At 37.9% G+C, this 22,535-nt stretch overlaps 1 protein-coding gene across 3 annotated transcripts in view; it reads right to left on the reverse strand.

Annotated features, from left to right (window-relative positions):
- Positions 1-22,535, reverse strand: part of Glurb (metabotropic glutamate receptor B) — a 219,279-nt gene that overhangs the window by 163,150 nt on the left and 33,594 nt on the right. Inside the window, exon 1 of one of the 3 annotated variants that reach the window (XM_076324503.1) lies at positions 7,823-7,902. The exons of the other annotated variants lie outside the window; for them this stretch is intronic. Coding sequence (XP_076180618.1) covers positions 7,823-7,844 — 22 coding nt within the window. The 5' untranslated portion in view covers positions 7,845-7,902. Of the gene's footprint in view, positions 1-7,822; positions 7,903-22,535 lie in introns of those variants that run through there. 3 annotated transcript variants of the gene reach the window in all.

The raw sequence follows: 22,535 nt of genomic DNA on the forward strand, positions 1-22,535 counted from the left end.
GAATCCTCGTGTACGGAAACGTTTTTCAGCGTTGTTGAATCTTTTACTTTCAAAGCTGCGCCGGGAGATTCCTTCGCGCAATTTAAAATAACGAAAGCGGAAGGAACACGGTGAATATTTGATCGGATTGTTAAATTTTGTATCAAAAACCGTATGTCGTAACACGAAATCTATCACTTTCACCGTTTCTTTGTACAACTCGAAACATTCCCAGAGTCGATGCACGTATGTATACGATAAAAAACACGATACAAATACTTTTGACCGATTCATACATTTTACAACTTTTATAAAATTAGCTTTGCGCAAGTGAGAAAGTAGAAATACTGTTAAACAGTCTGACGTAGAAATATTTAGCGGTGGTAGAAATATCTCTGCAGCTTCCAACATTAAGAGAATGTTGGACAAATAATCTTTAAAAATAAATAGAATAGCAGCTATAAGTATAATATAAGTTAATCAACATTCTAGGTCAACGATCGTGTATTTACAAGGGGGAGAAATTTCTTCGCTGGTTTGTACTAGAAGATTATGCGAAATCGTTTGCCGCGAGCAGGTATTGAAACAAGAGTAGCTGGTACTCTTATAATTGAAGCGATTTCGTGAAATTGTAGCACCATTGGAGCTTTCGATCCTACTTATGTCAATATTAAAATTCGAGGGAAGCTTATAGCTTTCTTACCGAAGCGTTTCAGTTCGATAACAGATACTCCTACCACCTACTCCTACCAGACTGTATTAATGTTCGCGAAGTCCAATGAAAGTGGAAAAAACGAACGAAGTGTCCGTTAAGTTTTCTTGTTACCGTGTACTTCAGTTGAATACAGATTTCTATTATGATTTTTTGCTCTCAAATTGATCATACATAAGTACGTTCGGATCGACAAACTATAGAAACGAAGACCAAGTGATATTTTCCTTTCGTGCGTCGTTGTATAGCTTGGTAAGGTATTTCTTAGTGGGTTGGAAAATGTCCACGATTCTTTGTGATTTTCTAATTTACCTTGTGAGATACGATTCTACATCGTGACATCGAATGAAACATTCGTAGAAGGAAAAGTGTCGCTGGACACTTAAAATATTAATTTTTGAAAATTGATAAAACTCGTAACAAGTATTTGGCCCGAGCAACGGTAGAATTTCACAAATGTGTCACCAATAATAAATAATTAACCGATGATCGTCGTCTGTAAAACATTGAGATAATTTTACAAATTTCTCGTCGTTTAGAATTTTTAAAGATCGTACCGAGAAGATTATTATTATCCGACACCTGTGTAATTAATTTGCGAGGCAAGAATAACAATTTTTTTGAAAATGCAATTAAGCGGATCAGTCCTCCAGCAAACTACGCTATTGTGGTCGAGATGAGAATCTCTGATGTACCTTGACAATAAAATTACGGTTCCTTGTCCTGTCTATCGTAAAAATGAACGTAGTTCACCATATGAATATTCCGGTTGCTCGTAACGTTGGTCTTGGCGGGCTGGCCAAATTACTTTACCGCAGATGTTGAATATTTAAGCAGATCTACAGTCTGGCAAGTTGCGCAATTTCTTTAAAATTCTTTTACGCGGAAGAATTTACATAAAAATTCACCGCGAAAGGTTACATTGACGATTTTTCATCGCGGTTGTTAGGAAATTGATTATAAATGTTGCAATAGTCGTTGAATGTTCTCTAAATATTAAATCGATATTTTGTACTCGACAAAGGTATTGATAATAAAAGACTTTGAAGAAAAAAAACATTATTAAATGTTTACCAAATAATCAAACTGGCAAACCAAATGATCAAAAAAACCATCGACAATGTTTCGATCTTTATCGGATTCGAAAGTGTTGTAAAATTCTTATCGATATTACATATTGATAGTTACGAAGGCTGTCGGTAGAAAATTCCGGATAAAAGAAACTTCCATGAAAATGGTATACTATAATACCTCGCTTTTCTCCGTTATTTTATCTTTCACACTTTTCCTTACAGCAAACGAGTCAATTTTGTTACTATTTGAAGTACGCGGCTCGAATGCTCGACTTCACCTTTGCGAACAGTGATCAAGTTTCCGATGAAAATTTGAAACCGAGATACGAGAAGCAATAACGTTACTTTATTTGACATTTTCATTTCGGGAATAATTCTCAACCAATATTCATGGTTATCGTTTTGTAAATTCATTTATCGTACGAAGACGAATGCTTTTCATAATTTATATTTTCACAATCGAAACAGAGTGGGTATCGCTACAAAAGAATTGTACGATGATTTGGACAGACTCCAAGTGCCGCGTCGTATCCTTGAAAGCTTGCCACAGCAACGATAGATAACGATTAATCACTACTTCACCGTGGCCATTAAAATTCTACACGTGGTAACTTGACGCTCTCTCGTGCTTCTCGATAACCAACAAAATTTACCGAGTTCTCTTGTATTTCGTTCAATGGGTGTGAAACAATTTCTGCGCATCGAACGTAATTCTGAAAAAATTCACGGTAACGGTCCATTGGAGATCGATAAAAAGTGGGTCGACGCTTCGGTGGCAATTCTGAACGATTGTCGCCAATTTGGCAATGAAAATTATACACGTGTCTACTTTTATTCCGAACCGACTACACATTAAGTATGGAAAAATGTCCGGTCGAATGATCAAAATGTTATCGAACGAGTTATTCGTATAAATTTTCACATAAATTCTAATTCGAATAATTTCTTATTCATCGACGATGAATAAAATATTTGTCCCGATTTTCCTCGGTTATCCGAATAGAATGTTGTTCATCTTTGCTCGTTGGTTCTCCTTGGCGCGGTCTCTCCTTCTTTGTTCCGAAGCTCGAGCGACGTTTGCGCCACGAATTGAAATCACGGTCCGCGAAACGTTCGAACGCGAGACAGGACGTAGGCGCGTTGTTACAAATAAATCGATGTCTCTTTCCAACAGGTCCATAAATAATTACCCATTGTCGCGTGCCGGCCAGTTTGACATCGTTATTACAGCTCATCAGCGTGCGCGCGATAATAGCGGCGAACGATGGCGGGCGAGCAAAGCCCCGCGAAAGTCGGCAAATAATTTATGTTGCACGGCGTCGACACGCAAGCACGATTATGTTGGTATAAGCAATTTTCGCGTCACTGTCGACCCGTCCTTTGTGCCTATTAATCGAATTTCCGCTATCCATTCAGCACGGCTTTTAATCGCGTAGCGCGCATAATTGGCGCATAGGCGTTCCGCGACTCTCTCGAATTCGAATTTCCGGTCGTTACGAAACGCGCCATTTTTATATTCAAGTTTCCTTAACGACGTTAAACCATTAATGAGCAACGCCGCAGGACTGCATCGTTGATGCCTCTCCCCTTCCTCCTCTCTCTCTCTCTCTCTCTCTCTCTCTCTCTCTCTCTCTCTCTCTCTCTCTCTCTCTCTCTCTCTCTCTCTCTCTGTGTCTCTCCTTCCTACTTCTCGCTACTCGCGGTTTTAATTTAATAAATTGGCTCGACTTTTGTGTCGTCGTCGTTGGAAATTCGCGACATTGGTAGCTTGTAGGTTAAGCGTTTATCGATCCACGGTTTCCGTCGCATTTTTTCTTTTCACCATTGCTCGCACACCCCGTGCCTTTTTCATATGCTCCCAGCCCACTAGTAATTTGTATTCCGATTTAGAAGTGATCGTACTCGGGGCAAGTGTACCGTTCGCGGTACAGGTTGCTCGCTGTTTCGTCGGTATTAATAGGTGGCTCGATAAGTTTCGTCGTTCGATAAGAAACGGAGCTATTGGGTTCGACGTTTTATTTTTCTAAAGATGGAACTATTGTTCGATGAATATGTGCGAAGTTTCTTGTAGATTTGTCGACTCGTTCGTATATTTACGGATGTTTAATGTTAAAGTGTCGTAGTATTTTTTTACAATGGAAAAAACGACAAAACTTATCGAACAACCTAGTATATCCTTTTCGAAAATTATGGTAATGTGGAACACGGAGATATAGATTTCGGGAGGGGAAAGTGGATGAGGAAGTTGTTAAGGCAATTATGGAAGCAAGATTTAGAATACGAATTATCGAAGCTCGATATTTTTGGGGAACACCTATCGGAAAATATTTGTCGCAGACACCATTAATTTTGCAGAGGATAAAGACCGTACAAGTTGCTTCACTCTCGCGCATTTTCTACCTTCTTGTATTATTTTTTAATTTTTATAAACGCGATCAAGGAGAAAAAATATTACATAAGCGTTACGCGGAGAGTTAAAAGTTTCTCGAAGCTTTCTCATCTTCGTCGTTTCGCGACGATTTCTCGAATTGGCGGGACGACAAGGTTCGCGTACCGCGTGCTCCGAAACACTAATGGTTGCGATAATTATCAGGGCACTTTCACGGATAAATGCGAACGATGCACAAGTCGACGGCGGACTTCTTTCTCGCCTGTTTGTTCTTCGTTGTGAACAGCGCGGGCTAACGATTCGAGAAAATCGTTCTGTTATTTAATGTCCTAACTTGCATCCTGTCCTATTAAAATGCAAAAAACAGTGCACTGTTGATTACATGCTCGCTGAATTGCACGACCTGTGAAACCGGTGATTATTTCAATGGCGCTTGAAACTTTTCCTGTCACGACTCGTGCTCGGGGAGACAATTATATTTCTTTAACTTCTCCATAGAAACCTTCGATTGAAACCGTTTTTATTACTCTTGTACAATCGAAATGCTGCAGTCGTTTAAATACTCGTTGAGCTGAATAATAGACTTCTATGTTTCACCATTCATAAATGAAAAATATGTTTTTGATAAACAGGTGAGAAGATACATTCGTCTTGATTTCTCGACTTGACGACGATTGTCATTTTTTCGACCGGTTATATTTTTCTTAACTTTATAGAATGTATAAACTACAGGTGACATTTCCGAATAAAGTTATTGCATACGAGGTTTCGTTTTTCTGCAAATTGATCGCAAATTCATTGAGCACGTATACACTACTAGTTGCAGATCTCGATCCAACGGAACTCGGTAACGGGACCGCTATTTCTGTTCGCGTTTGTGTCCATTAAGCACGGCCAGTGGCGTGATTTGCTTTCTATCCGATCCGTTATCTTGCTTACTATCGATTTAGATTATCGGTCTCTATCGGTTGCCACGATGTCGAGATAATCGAGTATACGTGGACGTGTTTCTTGCCCGAAGAGTAATGACGATGCACTTGTGCAAGTTGTTTATACAGCGAACGATATTTGAATCATCGTCATCCTGATCGACGTGTAATTCAAAGAGCAGAGAAATTTCACGTTGAAAGTGATTTTTTCGGACAGTAAACGTAACGAACGACATATTTTATTACGTATTTTAGGGGCAGTCGAGTTAAAATTTACACACGTTACAACTTATTTAGAGTGTGCACGATTCCTATTGGTGGGTGCCTGAAAATCTTCGCGTTACCATAGAAATGCATTTTTGAGGACAAAAGAGTGTCAATGTTTGGGCTAAGATAATTGGAAACAAAATTGTAGGATCTCATTTCCTAACAAATTAATCGCACGAAGCATTGCGTTTAAATTTTGTAAGTCTTGATTGATTAAATTTCTTTCGCGAACACTTATCCACTTTAGTGGAAAAGCAACCAAAAGAAATTTAATCCTTCGACAAAGTGCACCACCGATCCATTTCGTGCGATATTTCTCTTTTGAGATTTTTTGTATGGTTTTACATTAAATAAAATGTTTATTATAACGATAAGAGAAGCGTTGAAGAAGTGGAACACGAATTGTCTGCAGCAATCGTCGGAAAGATTGAAACGCGTGTATCCGACGAGTTTAAAATGATAAAGAAGACGTTACGGTTCACCGATTGCAACAAATGTTTCGTTAAAACGACCACGGAAATGTCATTCGTGAAATGTCACGTAACATATACGCACGCGATGTTGGTAACGCAACGTGACCGAAAGGGACGATACATCGGTAAACCGAGAAAACGGGACGAATATGGGTTGCATGTTACATGAAACTGTTTTTAATGTACATTGGAGATTTCTGAGACCGTTAAAGCGCTCGAATTCTTGCGCAATGTTATTACATACCATTAAGTCAGTCCATAAGTTCTGTCCTTTATGGTACCGTTTAGATTCTAAACCCTTGTAATCAAATTTGGATAATTTAATCCCCAACAATTTAATAATAATACGAACTGTAATTTAAAACAAGCGTTATACGGTGAAAAGTTCCAACCAACCTTACAAGTTCTTATCGTTTACATTAGGGATCATTTGTCACTTTCAGGAAATTTAATAAATTGATTAGAAGAACTGGTTGGCATATGCAAAATAATTGTAAAGTAGATTGCTTTTACACACGAACCGAAGTTCAATTGTGTTTGAATCGGATGGGAGATTTTATGTACGGTATGAAACTCTAAAACAGCATGTTTCGTTACGAATGTATAAAATTTATATTTAAAGGTGGGTCGGTTGTGGTTTCGGGAGCAATAACATTAAATGCTGTTGATCCGATAAATAATATACAGGTTACAGCGGATCAAAACATTTCTGTAGATATTTTATAGTGTACATTGTATCTCTATACGGGTAATAATGTACAATACATGCAACAATTGGATATTTCGAGCGTATAATGATTCAAAGGGATCCACTGATTACACGAGAATGATGCTTCAATGTTATGAAGTGGCCGGTTCAGTCACTGTATTTAAATTGTATAGAAACAGTATGGAACGATGTTCAACAAGCAATATCGTGTCGAAAGCCTGTAAATCTGAAGTCGCTGATCAATATTGCTCGTAAAGCGTGCAATGATATCAATATTAATCGGTACGTTCTGTTTACAAATTTTGTGGCCAAAATAACGCTGAAATTATCAAAGAAAAAATCAAAACAATAATAAATATATTTGCTTAAAATATATTTCAAAGTTAACATCTACGAAATTACGGGGTTTCAAAGATTACAAAATATTTCACCGTATAATACTGTGTAAAATTAAGTATATTTTAAATTTGCAAATTGAAAATAATTTTATTTACATCGTAGGAAATGTTTACATCTTTCTGTGGATACCGCTCTAAGTTTTTCCATAATTTATCCCCTTGACTCGACGCATTTATTTTTCTAAATTTGTTCAAAAGTTTCTACAAAGGCTACGTTTTCAAAGATATATTGGATTTCTGTGCAGTATTATTCGCATCGAAACGTCGTGATTTGAAAAATGCCATCGCAGTAACTGAAACGATAGTCATACGTATTACGACTCCTCGAGAAAAGCGACGCAGCTAAAAATATCAATTCTACAGAACGGATAAAAGAAAAATACAATTTTTAAATATCTCGATTACGTACTATTTAAAAATTTTGTGACAAAATTTCGGTCGCGATAATCGGTCGTCGTAAAATTTTTCAAATGAAATTTCACACTTAATTCCTACATCTCTTATCGTTTGCGACACTTTTCCCGTTGCCAATTGGACTCAAGAGTGGAGAACCTTTTCCCATTGAAAGGCCCAATTTCGTGCACGGTAAATTTGGTAAAAATGCTCCGAATAAAAGTTTCGAACAACGAGCAACGAAGATGATCAGCTGTCACAAATTTAACCGTTCGATCGAACGATCGTTGCGACTGAATCGCTGTTGGTTTCGTTCCTCTTTTACTCGAATAAAATTTTCTCCCGAGTTGCGGAATCTGCAGGTTAAAAATGTTCGAGTCGTTTCGCTTGTCTGGCGAGGGTGCGAGATACGCGCGACGTGACAACGAATGCCGTAAAAGGAGGAACAGTCTGCTCGTGTAAATATATCGCGCGCGATCATCGCGGTAATTCTTACTCACCCTTTATGAAATCCACCGCCATCTCGAGTCCGTATGTATCCTTATCGCAGTCGTCGAGGATGTGCGCCCCGATCTTGACACCTGGCACGATACCTTTGCCCTCGTTCAGCTTATCCAAGGTGTAAAGCATCGCCTCCAATGCTTGCACACCACCTTGCGGCATTACGGGACCGCAAGTGATGGTGTCTTCTCTCTCGTGGACCATCATTAGACCGCCCAAAACGAGATCACCTTCGACAACCGCCTCCCTTTTTACGGGCCAGACGAGCGGTACCTCGGAGTTCAGGTTCATGGATCGAAATTGACGTCTACCGTGTCGAATCGGGTGATGAGTTTCCGGATTCTCGGGCCGAAACTGATTCGAACGAGACCGCGAACGTACATCGTGGGGACCTCGTTCGTCGATGTACGACTCAAAGTCTTGCAAAGTTCTCGTGAAACTCGGCAACCTCCTGCTCGGTCCTACCGGGTCGTCGTCGTCATCGTCGTTTCGCGACCCTCCGGATCCTGACGCCCATTTGTCGCTCGGCTCGTAATCGGCCGAGCAGACGCAGCCGAGCAGTGCAACTAGCAGAAACTTCATGACTTCATAGTCGTAGGCGTTTACGCTGCGGTTAGTCGGCGACGTTCCCGTTAGATCTTTGCGTTACACGATTCCCGTAACAGTCGGAGCCAGAGACGTTAATATCGGTTCGTTAACGGTGTCATTCTCAATCTGAATCTCGCGGGCCGTTCTTCTTGGGTTAGGTCTGCGGATTCCGTCGCGTTGCAGGTTAGGTTGCGTGCTGTCATGCTGGATAACTGTTCCGAGAGAAGCTACTTTTCATTTCGTGCAATCAGCTCGTCGATTCTATTCCCGAATTTTCTGCGATAAAAAAGACTGTCGGATATTGCTTAAAAGTTTTTACGTAATTGAACCGGAGCCTGCGATATCTCTCAATATTTGTAATAAAGGCTTCAGAATAGCAATAACAGCGATATCAATGATCGATGCTAACGCAACGAATTTTGAAATTTTGAAGCTGAAAAATTGGTCGTTTGATTGCAGAAGCATTCAGATTTTTTCTGTTGTTGTCAAGAGTTGGAAGAGCGTAATCGTTCGTTCCACAATAGGGGATTGTATTCATGGAAATAGACCACTTCCTGTCGGAGTAATTGAAAATTACATTTACCTGCTACTTCGATCGTTGTGGTTTTTGTTCGCAGACGTACCGTCGTATTGTCCTATATTTTTACATCATTGTCATCCAATAGCTATGTAGGTGAACCGTGAGAAACACAATTGTGACCCTATATCTGGGTTATGTTCGAGTTTGTTATCAACCGATTAAGTATATTTGTGTCTGGGCGCAATATACATCTTAGTTGAAAGAAAGTACGGTAAAAGTTGGATAACTGCATGAAAATCAGGAGCTAAGCCAGCTACTTGTACAACGGAGCTGTTGATTTTTAAATTCGACACGGCTCCGACCGTCCTTCGAAGTCTTTGTTCGCCTAACGTAAAAAAGAACAAGTGAAAAAGAAAGAGATCCAAGCCTAGAGGTGAAAACAAAAAACGTATCGGTAAGACAATATTGATACACCGATGAAACTTGTTTATTCTTGGTTCATTTTGAACGAAGCTTCTACCACTGTATTCGCGAGGATTTTCCGATTAAAATGAAACCAAACAAGTTATAATTCAAATTATAATAGGTTGCTCGATAAGTTTTGTCGTTTGATAGGAAACGGAGCTATTAGATTCATCTTTTTATTTTTCTAAAGATGGTACTACTGTTTGATGAACATGTATGAAGTTTCATGTAGATTTGTCGACTCGTTCGTATATTTACAGTTGTTCAAACGTTGAAGTGTCATAGTATTTTTTTTGCAATGGAGAAAACGACAAAACTTATTGAACAACTTCCTATTTACTTAAAATTTTAAAGTCGCCAATTTCTATCGCGTTTGACCTCTTTTTAATTGGAAAAAATTTGCAAACACGTTGGTTAAAGTACTCCCCCCCCCCCCCCAAATATAAGTAACAAAGTTTCATCGACATTTTAGTGCCGTGTACTTTATCGATATTCGAGCTCGAATCACGTTACATTGTTCTGTCGTTGAGATTCTGAACAAGGGGAATCCCTCTCTGTAGTAGGGACGAACAACAGCCAGTTATTCAACTTTTATCGTATCGTCACTATTGATTGCAAATGAGTTAATGTTTTCGCTATGTCCACCATTAATGTCGATTTTAAACCACCAATTGATCGCTACTGTAAGATGTACGTATTTGAAGTTTATATTTTGCGTTTCGTTTTCATCTACTTTTTCGAATACACGAAAAAATTTTTGCAGACTCTAATTCGTTCTGCAATGGATGTTCATTTTAAAGTTTGGAGTAACGATTTTTCCAAGGAGAACGTTACGGTTTTAAATAATTTCGTACATTTGAAGCAATATCTTATTTTTTTCATACACATGTTGTACGCAATTCGGGTGTTGTTGTGCAATTTTACGATAATCGAACACGGTCGAGTCTTTTATTTCGTAGTTTTCATCTAGTTTGATAGACGTGTCAGTTTTAGTAGATTGAAAGCGCGTTTACGCGGTAATGACCGTTTAATCGATGTGTCCCTCGATTAACATTTGAGAGCCACTTGTACCAATAAACATCGACATGGAGGGTAAATTATTATTCGGAAACGATATAAAAGCCCATGAAATTACGTAATTTCGTCGGAAGAGAGAGAAATTCGGATGTCGCTTCAGGCTTTGTTTCATTGCGAAATTGACGCTGAATTTTCCACGATTCGCTCGCATAGACCACATTTTCGGTGAAATTCATCGACATTAAGTATATTTTTAAACTCATAAAGCTTGCTCGTCGATTGAAATTTTCCATTGGACTTTTGCTGTACTTAAAAATAAAACGATTAATTCAACTTTGTACGATGCATTATAATTGTTGTTAGATTCGTTGTTTGACGTTTAACTGTTCACAGTGCGATTCAATTTTGTCCTAGAAGCTTGTTAAAAATTTTCGCGGGAAAAAGCTTGCGTTAAATTGGTTGCGTTTTTATCCGAACAAATAACAAATTAGAGTAGTAATGGGTAGAATTTGTATAGGATACAATAAAATGTCGATTATAGAAAATAATAGGAAAATTAAATATTTCAAATAAATGAATTTTCACATAAATCGTTCAATGATTGCAAATCTGAAAGGATAAAATATTTGAAGAGCGGGTAAAATTTTTGTTGCCATGCACACTTACCAATACGTACGATTAGATGGATTTATAAATACCTTTCTAATAATTAATTTCTGATTACACGTGGTTTGTTTCGAAAGTAACGAGATTTGTACAAGTTTTTCCATGTTATATTCTTAAGAATTGTAGCGGTATTAATTAAAGCTTTCGAAGGATTCTCCTTGGGAAGTTATGTACCGATGAAGACACTTTTCCTATTCCTTAAAGCGATCTCGATGTCTTTATCTTTTAGATCTTTTAGATCTTTTTACATCGTTTAATTTCTTTATCGAGAAATGTTTGAACGTTTAGAAAATAGTGTCCCTCGAAAGGACTCCTCGGATTAAACATTGCCGATACGTGGTTTCTCCATCGCGAGAACACTGCAATGAAAGTTATAGCCGTGTCTCGATTACCATATTCTTCGATTGCTGTAATTTTTTTTTATTGTCCGAGATGAAAAATGATTCGAAAGGTTTCCGTTATTTTCATCCAATGGAAACCATTCAAAAGGCCGTGACCGACAAGTGAATCCGCTTCGGAGATGAAGACTTCGAGCATTGCTTCAAGAAACGGGAAGAAACATCTTCGTTGGTGTATCAGTTCCCAAGACAGCTACTTCGAAGTCGATCTCTTTGATCTTTAAAAATATAACATAGAAAACCTTTTATAAATATGGTCTCGTTTTCTTTAGAACAGTCTACGTAGCCTTTTCTAAGATTAATATTTCGTTTAATGAACCTTCTACCGTATTTCTAAAGGACGAGGTATGAACGTGCAAAATTCAATGTTTACTAAAGGACAAAGTCCGAATATACACGGGTTGTCTTCTCTGTCGTTAACAACGTTAAGAAAATGAAGAGTTTCACGTACTTTCTTAATACGCCAATTTGAAAACATTTCGACGATTCGTGCTGTCTATTAACAAGCCAAAAAAAAAAAATACTGCGTTCTTTGTTTCCTTATCAGAATTTTTGAACAAACGAGGAAATCCGAATTATACGTAATGGAAAAACGTGTATAGACTTCGAATATAAAAATTAACGACGAATACGCGTTATTCTGAAAAATTTTATACGGGGTATCCGTTCGATTCAACCGGATGATGCACACCGAGAGTCATGGGCGAATAATTTCACGTCAGTTCCCGATCCTTTGATCGGGCGTTTCACGCACCTTGGACGGATCAAGGAGCAGCGATTACAATGGGCACGGAAACGCCGCGAAACTATCGGAATTCTTTGATTGAATAATCTTGGGCTTACTTCGAATGTACTCTTCGAACGTGCGGAGCACCCGGTACCGTCGCGGCGGAAGTTTAAATTGCTTGCAATTCAACGCAGTCGTCATCGTCGTCGTCGTTGTCGATAGCGGGCTCGGGGCCCTGGAAACTAATTAAAAACTTGGATATGTTCGCTCCGATACTATCCCGTATCTTCTAAGCGGGAACTCGCGGAATCGCTCCGCTCGGCTTAGGTTTTCGGAAGTGTTACGTTTGTCGTGCACGCCGCGACAGTTCGTTACGAAGCGTTAACCTGTTGCGTGAGAGAAGTTCCTCTCGCGGTCGGCTTGCTTCTCCTTCCGCGAAACCATATGTTACGTGTACCTGTCGTGCCGGTCCGTGTGTTTTTGGACGCTGTTGCGCGTTCCTTTTTTTGCCGAAATCCGACAGGCGTGACCTGCCGCCGTAACGAACTCCCCTCTCGTCGTCGACGTGTCCCGCATTACCTGTTGCGCTTTTCTGCAGAGAAGGTAAGCGATTTCCCGCCTTCGATCGAATACTTGTTTTACAAGCAACAATCTTGTCCTAATGAGAATGTTTTATTCGTTATCCGTCGAATAAACATTAGAATTCGAATCATGGAATATCTCGCGTTGAAAGTGCAACGATTTGAGTAACACGTTTAATAGAATAAACTTTGGTAAACGTTTTTGTTTATCACTTTGCGTTCGTATCAAATTTTGCTTATCTCTGCTGTACACGAAACAACATCGATCGCGACCGAGAAGAGACGAGTCAATTTTTCATCCGGATACAAATTTCGAACGAGGAATAAAGTATTGGCAACGGACGAAAATTAGGATACGAATTATAGAATGAAATTATATTGCGTTTTTCGGAGAGTCGTTTCTTTTTCCGGAATGGAGAATATATAATTTAATAAAATCGTGTTTCATTTTCCTTCGAACGATCCAATATTTCACAGTGGACGAATCGAAAGCTTATCTCGATAAATGTTCAATCAAACGTACATTGAGAATAAATCGGTGTTTTCATTCGTTAGCTATTTGAATATTTGACACGTAATATGTTATAAAATAAATATAATACTATGGACAAAAAAAAATCTGAACATATTAATTTTTTAAGTCAATTTTACTTTATTATTAACTTGTAACGTTGTAGGATAAATTCTCTCAAATTATGTTATGTAAAGTTAAAACAATTTTCTATAAACTTCTGTTATTCATTTGCTTTTTAATCAATTTATTGGCTAACTCTTTGAGAGGGCTCCTTTGGCTGTTCATTGTTCAGAAGCATTCCTCTGGGCTGTTCTTAATAAAAAAAAATTCATGTATAGCGGAAACTTCTAGTAACTTATCAAATTTTTTACTGGAATAGGCTGTTCTCTGCAGCTTTCGTTTTTTTTTCATTAGTATTCTGATTAAATAAAATCGATCCTTAAACATCGATCCGAAAATTTCTAAATTAATACGTATTTTGTAGGCACAAAAATGTGCAAGTTCGATAGACATAAATCGTGATTCTTAAAGGTGATTATGTCGAAAAGGTGCTATCGTATTATAATCGTGTAAACAAACGGTTTTCAGTAGAAGGAGACTATTCACTTTTACGTCAAGGGAATAAGTTGTGAGTTATAGTTAAGAAATTAGGTATATCAACAATCGAGGATATCGACCAAGTATTAGAGATAAATATAATACTGTACATTTATTTAAGTAGGTAAAATTATATATAGTATTAATTAAGTAGGTATAATAAATTATTTAAGTAGGTAAATTTGTATTTATTTTTAATAATGTTTTATAGAACATTCTTGAGGTTACAGCTCAACTAGCCAGGAGTTCAATGTTTTCAGAAATTGAATAATTTATCCGAAAGTTTCTATTCGTATTGTAATTTCTGGCTAGATGCGATTTAAAACTGATCTGGCTCGCTCGCGTATTTCGTCCAGATTTTTAGTTCGGTTGTTTGTTCGTAGATTTGAAACGCGACTGTCCCTTTCTGCGCAACTGCCAGGTTGAAGATTTATAAGCAATTACCTCGTTAAGGCAACGAATTTCAAGTTTAAAGTACAAACAAATTATAAATTTATTTTGTCGTACCTTACTATTCAACGTTTAATCACCGACAAAAAGTTCAGAAACAATTAAAAATTATGTAATAGGTTAAGTTCAAGTGTTGGAAGGTTTGAAAGTTAATGGTTCAGAAATTCGAAAAAATTTCAAGCATGCTTTTGAAATAATTCTACGTTCGAATGTTCGTGTTAATTAATTATAATCTTTTATTACAAGCTTTTCAAAATTTCAACGCGCAAATAATGTAACATTGATACAATATCCACTAATTAATTGTATTTTATAATGAGTAGTGAATTAGTATCCATTAAGTAATTATTCTAAATGGGAAACACGATATTGCGTAACGTGTGCAATTATATGCATTCATCGTTAAATAATAATTATGTTCAAATTAGGTTACCTTTTCGATACTTTGAAATATTTAAACAAACATCGTATCGCATGAATCATGAATCACATTGCAAACCTGAATAACTGTTTAAGTACAAATTGTGTTTCGATTTTTTCGAAATTATCGAATGACTGTAAAATACAACTTGGTTTCAGCTTGACGCAGGTAAATAGCGAGTTCTATTGTATTCTTAGCGATTCGCTTAAAGCAAGTGAAACTTCTGAAATTATAGAAACATTTGAAAGAAGAATGTTATTATGTTCTTTCTATATGTTATAATAAAGGATAATTGACCATGAAATCTTTATTTCTAATTTTTAAACAAACTTTAAACGAACTTGTTTGTATTTTATCGTAAAAGAGTATTTTTAGTAAATTTGTCTGGTACAAAGCAAATGATAGTTCGGAGCAGGTATTTTTACAAAAATTTTTGTTCTATAATCTTAGCGCATCGGATGTTTGAGCGAATAGTTTTATTGGTTTCGTTCGAGAAATACTTGGAAAATAAGGAGAACAAAATTTGATAATTCAAAGCATCGTTGGTAAATTTGTTCTACATTATTTTACCACCTATGCAGAACCGATTCAAAGTTATTTGTGAATACGATAAGATACAAGGCACTCGTTACAACCAACTGCGTCACCGAACACCGTACTTTTGTCTAAAAATAATTTAGACAATTTTTTCATGGCCTTTCCAATCTCCACAATGAAAAAAATATTTGAAGCAGGAATGATTGTATGCAAAATAATTAATTTTCCCATCCCTTCCCTCATGATTTCAATCATGTTCCATTTATATTAATCAATTTTTCCGAACAATTTGCCAACATCACGTATCCGATACGATAATTGCATGAAAATTGAAATATACAAATTTCTAAATGTAATTTATTCTTCATCGTAGTGGAACATATTACGGAGACATCGGTTACGGGCGAGAGTGAATTCAAATAGAAATTAAGCGACCGATGGTTGTTGATAATTGTCGATTCTTGAATTGGCGCTAAAATCGAACAATAGAGACAGTGTTGCTGTTATCCTCAAACCGTATACCTGCCGCGAAGCACCATTCGATCAGCTATTCCATTAAATTCTAGTCTTTCATCGAGTGTACGTACATTAATTATTCATCATTCTCGATAGGCAATTTGAAAATATAGAAACACCCTTGCCTCGATGTTAAAATCCAACGACACGCATCATCGGCATTGGTTTCGCGTGTGGGCGTACTGGGTGGATAAACTTTTGATGCAGTTAACGCTGAAATATCCTTCGAAAATTGCGAAACCCTTGGTAATCGAAATCGTGACCAAAACTGATCAGCTTCGAGCGAACGGATAAATATTTGTCGAAATATTCGTATGACCTGGCAACCACGAGTGTTGAGAGAAAAAACGTGGCTAATTATGGAAACCAAGTTGACGCGAAAAAGTTTGCTCAAACATAGCGGTCTTCTATTTTGACGATAAATGAACAGAAAGACCGTGATGTTATTGCACACTTTTGGCTTCTCATTGAAAAAACAAGAAACCCTTTCACGGTGGACGTCGTTTTTTTTCTTCTTCCTTTTCACACTCAGTCCGCCACACTTTCTACCCGTTTTGTGCGGTGTTTTGTCGCGTTGAAACAACTTCGTGTGCAATATTGTTTGCAAAACCCTTTAAACGAAAATTTAATTTACTTCTAGAACGGTTTGAAAATAAAAGCGAGTGAAATGCAAACGAGGGTCAGCTCCGTCCACTTTTGTCTTTTTCAATCCGATTAGCTTAAGGTGCAATTGTACGAAAACTATACGCATCTAAGTTTGCTTTCGACAGAAATTACAAATATTTGCTCGAATTTTACATTTCATTGAATTAAATTACAGAAAAGATCGAACGCTAAAAAATTATTACTCTGGTTAGAAATTTCGACAGTAGATTTATATATTATAAATTGATGCCACGTAATGATTAAGTAGAATATCCATGTATCGGTCAGACATCGCCAAGAATATTCAGTTTCGTGCTATCCGATCGATAAATTTTAACGTTTCATTTACTAACGTTACGAACAGAATATTGTTAGCATATATATCGTTCAAAACAATCAATCGGTATAGAAGAAATATTTTATACGAAATTTGTATTTCGTTAGCGAGCCAAGTGGTGAAGTAGATTATATTCGCAATGGTCGGACAATTCTAAGAATATTCATTTCGATGATGTTGGACCAATTAAAATAAAATTGTTAATTCGAACGGAGCATTTCTTTTTTATACTCGAAATAAATAATCGCTTTATTGCAATTCGAAAGATAAAGGTTTTAATTAAGCTCGACGATAAAAAGGAAGTAAGTAAAAATACCTTTTCTTGGTAGAATTCGTAAATCTCTGTATGGAGAATATCATATCTTATTTCGTCTGCAATCCATTGCATTATTGGATATTTCGGAAAGTGCACAGTAAGACCGAGTAGAACGTTTCGCGTCTGGAATTGTTAAGCGATGCGGTGCTACGTGTGTTTCGCTCGGAAAGTATCAAAAGCGGAATTTACGAAAGAATTTCGGTTAAACAACAAATGGCAGGAAATCGAATTCCAAGGAAACGATTTTCTAACCGTTTTTCCGTTTGTAGCTAAAAGTTCTGCAAGTGGCCATGCTCAGCTCGGCTTTCGGCTTTTTAGATTATCATACATTACACGGGTATCTTCTCTCTAAAAGGTATCCACGAACATGTTAATTGCGAACGATACGAAGTGATAACCATGGTACAGTTACTAATTAAATTTTTAATTAAAAAATTTCTCTACTCGAATCCCTCGAATCAATAGTTACGTATCCGCGATAGGAAGAACCGCTTTTTCTTTTTGAAACCTTCCTAACGCGATTAAAAAATCCTAACCGAATATTCTGCGAAATTCTTATGCAAATACAAAGAATGTCCAAATTTGGAACAGTGTACAAGAGAATTTTCATATCGAGAATTATCCTCGAGTCTTTCGCAAACGTACAATGGCAGTATTGTTCCGTATAAATTATAACGCCACCACGAGTACACATTTAACGAACGAAATATTTTTTAGACGCTTGTTCTCGTCAAGCTGGAGACGCTATATTCCAGAAGCAATCTTCCAAAGTGGTTTTCACGTTATGTTACCCGCTAAGCGCAATCTCGGTGGGATTAATCTTTTCTCGTCTCCTTGTTTCGTTTTGGATTTGAACAATGTACAATACACGCGAGAAAAACTCGTGGTTCGAACGATTACACTTCCATCAACTCGGTCCTCGTGTCACGGAAAACAAAAGTGTTCGGGCAATGCTTACGATTTTTAGATTCCCCGCGGGATACCCCTATCGTAACAGAATCTTAGTACGATGCTCCAGCAAAACCGTGTTGTAATTTCGCTGAAAACGCGGAGATAGAACACCTTTGGTTTTTCCTCCACCTGTTTGATTCTTCTTATACATTTCTTCGACCACAGTTCGTTGAGACACGCGATTGGAACGCTCGGGCTCGGTCGCGAGTCAAATCTGGACAATGTTCGATTCGTTTTTTCCAGTCAGACTTTCCATTCGTAAGAGTTCTTTCGAAGCATCAACAACCGTTCACAAAGCAATGTACAATTCCAACGTGGCGAGATTTGGAAAATTTCGCGACCACGAACGTCGTCGACGATGTTGAAAAGTTTCGTGTTTCTCTAACGTCGAAATTGCGATTAAATCGACCGAAACACGCACATAGATACTCGATGAAACGTTTACAGTGGTCGTGGTTTTAATTTCGTCGCGATTTACGATACTTTTCTGTCATGTTTCGTCGATTTTCGGGCATCGTGATTCTATAATACAATAGAACCGCGCGAAAGGGAGCACCCGCGCGCGTCTCCGTGCCGTGGCAGCCACTGACTGGCTCTGCGACTGCATCAACACTGCCCTCCTCAAACGTATCAACCCTCCTCCACCCTCTTCACATCCCCCTCCCCCTTTCCAGTTGTCCCTACTACCCTACCTTTCTCTACTTTCGCCCTCCCCTTTGCTGTTTCGCGCCTTTGGTTTCGTTTCTTCTCCCCGGTTCCCCGGTTCCCCGGTTCCCTCGTTTCCTCGTGGGCGACAGTTTAGATCGTCGATCATAATTCTCACGGTAAAACATAAATGTCACGCCTGGGAAGAGACCGGAGGTGGATTTTCTTTATTGTTTTCTCGTCCTGAAAAGTCGCAGACTAGTCGCCTCTCCTCAATCTTCCGAGAGGTACTCTGATAAATTACGGTTACTGTTTATTACGGACTAATCTCGTAATGTGTTACGGTTACTCGTCACCGTTTGCTGAAAACAATTAGAGTATACGGTTTCTGAACAGTCGAGGAAAGTGACTCGCATACAATAGTGCGACTCGAATAAACGTTGCCACGGAACCCGTCAACTGGAGTCGTGATTAAAACCAATTTTTTAAATCTGAAAAAGAAAATTTATGTAGATCACAGTTCATGCTGACAGTATAAGAGGATATTATTATACCATTCGGTCGGAGTAATTGAGTCACGCCACATCGTGTGTACAAGTTTACTTCTTTCTCCTTTAAGTTTTCCGTCATCGGAATCAATTTTGCTTTTCTTTTTATTCATTTTTACGGACAAATTATTTTAAAACTGCTAGTTGGTAGATAGAAATTATTAATAAATAATTTTAAAAACAACGCTACGGAATGACAATTGAAATTTTCAGGATAAAAGAAAATCAGAATCACGATAAGATTTTCGTGGAGTACATTGATAAAGCCTACGAGAAATAGAGACTCGAAGCTTCGTAGGGGAGAGGTATTCTAGTAACATCGATAAATACGATTTGCGTATTCATGAAATGTACGCGGTAGATGAGACGTGTAATAAACTGTTCGACGGAAGCCCTCGTAAATGAGAATAGCGATCAAGTAGAATAGACGTACATTCGTCGGACAGCGGAAAAATTATTTATTCTTACGATACTCGTACAGGTAAATTGTTCGACTATATTCTTTGTAATCAAAGTCGTCAATTTAGCATCTTCGTTTACTCGTTAGACGACGCCGATACTTTTGTGCAACGAGAGTAATAAATTGCAATTTTTTATTTCTATATGAAAAGACAACTAAAAATATTTGCTTCTTTGTTGTTCGAAATAATAAAGGGGTTTGAGAAAAATAAATCTAATCCATAGTTGACAATAGATGTTTAATTTAACGAGAGCTCTTCTTTACGGAAAGAACGGTTAATAGATAAGAATTTTTAATTTATCAACGTCGATGCATTTAGAACACGCCATTTCATAATTAAGGCATCATCGTTCCGATTAACACAGGGGAAAAATTGAATACGAAATTTACAACAATCGTTTCGAATTTTTCCTTTAGCAGAATTAACTACAAAGAGGTATATTTTTGTATCGGTTGAACAACGCCAAGAATATTCTGCTCGTTATTTCTTTCTATGTAGAAAATTACCAAGCGTGCAGCTTATTTCTTACATTTACATTTTCTTCTTTTATTGCGTACCCTGGTGCATTTAATTGCGCCGTAAAGCGATTATCAGAGCATTATTCTACACGCAGACGAATGTAAATTACTCGTACGTATCTACATTGTAATTCTAACTGCGCCTGTGCTGCAATTAAAAGTGCATCGGCTGTTTAAAACCCGTGTCGTTTATCTTTGCGTATTTCTTTTTGTTTTATTATCGGTGTTGCAACAAAATATCGAGATACTTTGGAAATTCAATAGTTCTTGCGAAATATTTCTGGTCGTTCGTGGTACTCTTCAATTAGATGTGCAATTTGATCTTTCTTTTCGTCGTTTGTTCGCTCGTTGTGTCCAACCAAACGGAACTTAGCGTAATGGGGAACGGAGATATTTAATTGTTGCCTTTCGTACAGGAGTAACGTCAAATAAAAATACGTGCATTTCGCTCAAGATACTTTTGCAATTTTTTCATAAGCGGTAAAAGTGCAGTTACGATGCTCGAGGACCAAATGAAGCGTTGTAAACTAATAACGTTCACGGCATTATAAAATCGTAAGACGGAAAAAGTCCGGCGAATAATTGCAGCCAAGTTTTACGATTAGGAAGCGGTTGTCGGAGATATAATGGCAATTGGTTGATTTGTTTCCCGAGGTTATTGTCGCGAAGACGAAGTGTCGGTACGAATCCAGTTGCTAATGAGATTTCTAACTATAAGTTGCGATTGCTCTTGGTAAACTTGGACGAATTCTTCATTCACGAAACAAGCACGAGAAATGTACAGTTATTATCGCGTATAGTAGACGAATAAGATTGCAATACTTGACATTATTGAGCGCATGGGAAACAAGATCGCATGCTTTACCTTCTTTACAGGATAGAAATTTAACAAAGAATCGTGTTCATGCGGTTACATTTATAATTGATTTAATACGTAAAATAAAACAATGTAGCGAATCTTTCGGGTGCAATTTGATTCGTATGAATAACGAACAAGAGTAAGAATAAATGAAATAAAAGTTTATTAGCGAAAAATTAGGAACAACTGTAATCTCATGCTGGTCTAATTAGTTTTCCGTTTCGAATGTTTTCAGTTCAAGTTATTCGTAGTTACCCTCATTTCGAAAGAAAAGAAATCCGAAGGTACACTTGTTACGTTCTTTGAGAACACTTGTTCGGGAATCCAGGAACAGAGGCGTTCGTTAAATCTTAGATGTGTGTTATTCAGAACGAAATGACTCTTTAGAAAAGTCTTAATTGTCTAGTTTCGACTTTGACGATAGGTGCTCGAAAGTTTCGTTCGGTCCGTCTGCGACGGGCGTTGAAACAACTTGGAGAACAGGAACAAAGAGGGGCCGAAACAGATGCGGGGCGTCCAATTATAGCAATAGATCGTTTAGCTCTGTCGGGGTGGTTCGAAGTCTAAAAGCGCACGCACGCTCGAGCTTTCAGTCCTGTACGTCTGGAACGCCAAAAGTTCTCGGTTGATCTAATGAAACTTTCCACTAACCGATATCCTGTTTGCTCGGATTAGAACCGAACTTGTTCGTGCTTTTATTGCCCCGTGGGTCCTCTTTGGCTTCGACCGGTTGTCTTTTCCGCTTCTCATCGACGCTCATCCTTGCAAAACTCGTATTTTTCGCTGTTGCCCCATACCCCGTTCTTTGTACCCGTCTCGAAGAGGATTTCGTTCTCCGTGACACGATTCGATTTTCAGTTAGCTGGCCCGTATTTCACCCGTCAAATTCAGTTCTCGCAAAGAAATCGTTTTTCATTGCAGCGCGTGACGCGATCGCACAACAAAATGCTGCTTTCCGCGGGACACGTCTCCCAAATTTCGCTAGTCAGGCACAGCTTCGAATTTCATTTTCACGCGCGTTTCTTGGCGCATTCGTTTCATGTCGCTGATGGATCCGTGATACCCGCGACCTTCGCACATTGGACCGGCTACTTGCGGAGAATGTTGAAAGCTACGCGAGTACTCGAGATGGAAAATCGAACGCGAATCGCTGGCTATGATTTCTCGTTCTACGGAAATAGAGACATTCGATACAAGCGTTCGATAAGTACAAGTATTTCGTTTCCGAAATTTTATTTCATAGATACAGAATTTCCACTAATTCAATTCGAATGGTCAATTGTCTCGGTCCAGAAATTCAATAATTCGACTCGGAAAATTGAATCGATTTAGAAATTCAATAATTCTGTTCGGAAAATTCGATTCGATTTAGAAATTCAATAATTCTGTTCGGAAAATTCGATTCGATTTAGAAATTCAATAATTCTGTTCGGAA

Source organism: Ptiloglossa arizonensis, chromosome 12 (genome assembly GCF_051014685.1).
Source record: "Ptiloglossa arizonensis isolate GNS036 chromosome 12, iyPtiAriz1_principal, whole genome shotgun sequence".
NCBI classification, from domain to species: Eukaryota; Metazoa; Arthropoda; class Insecta; order Hymenoptera; family Colletidae; genus Ptiloglossa; species Ptiloglossa arizonensis.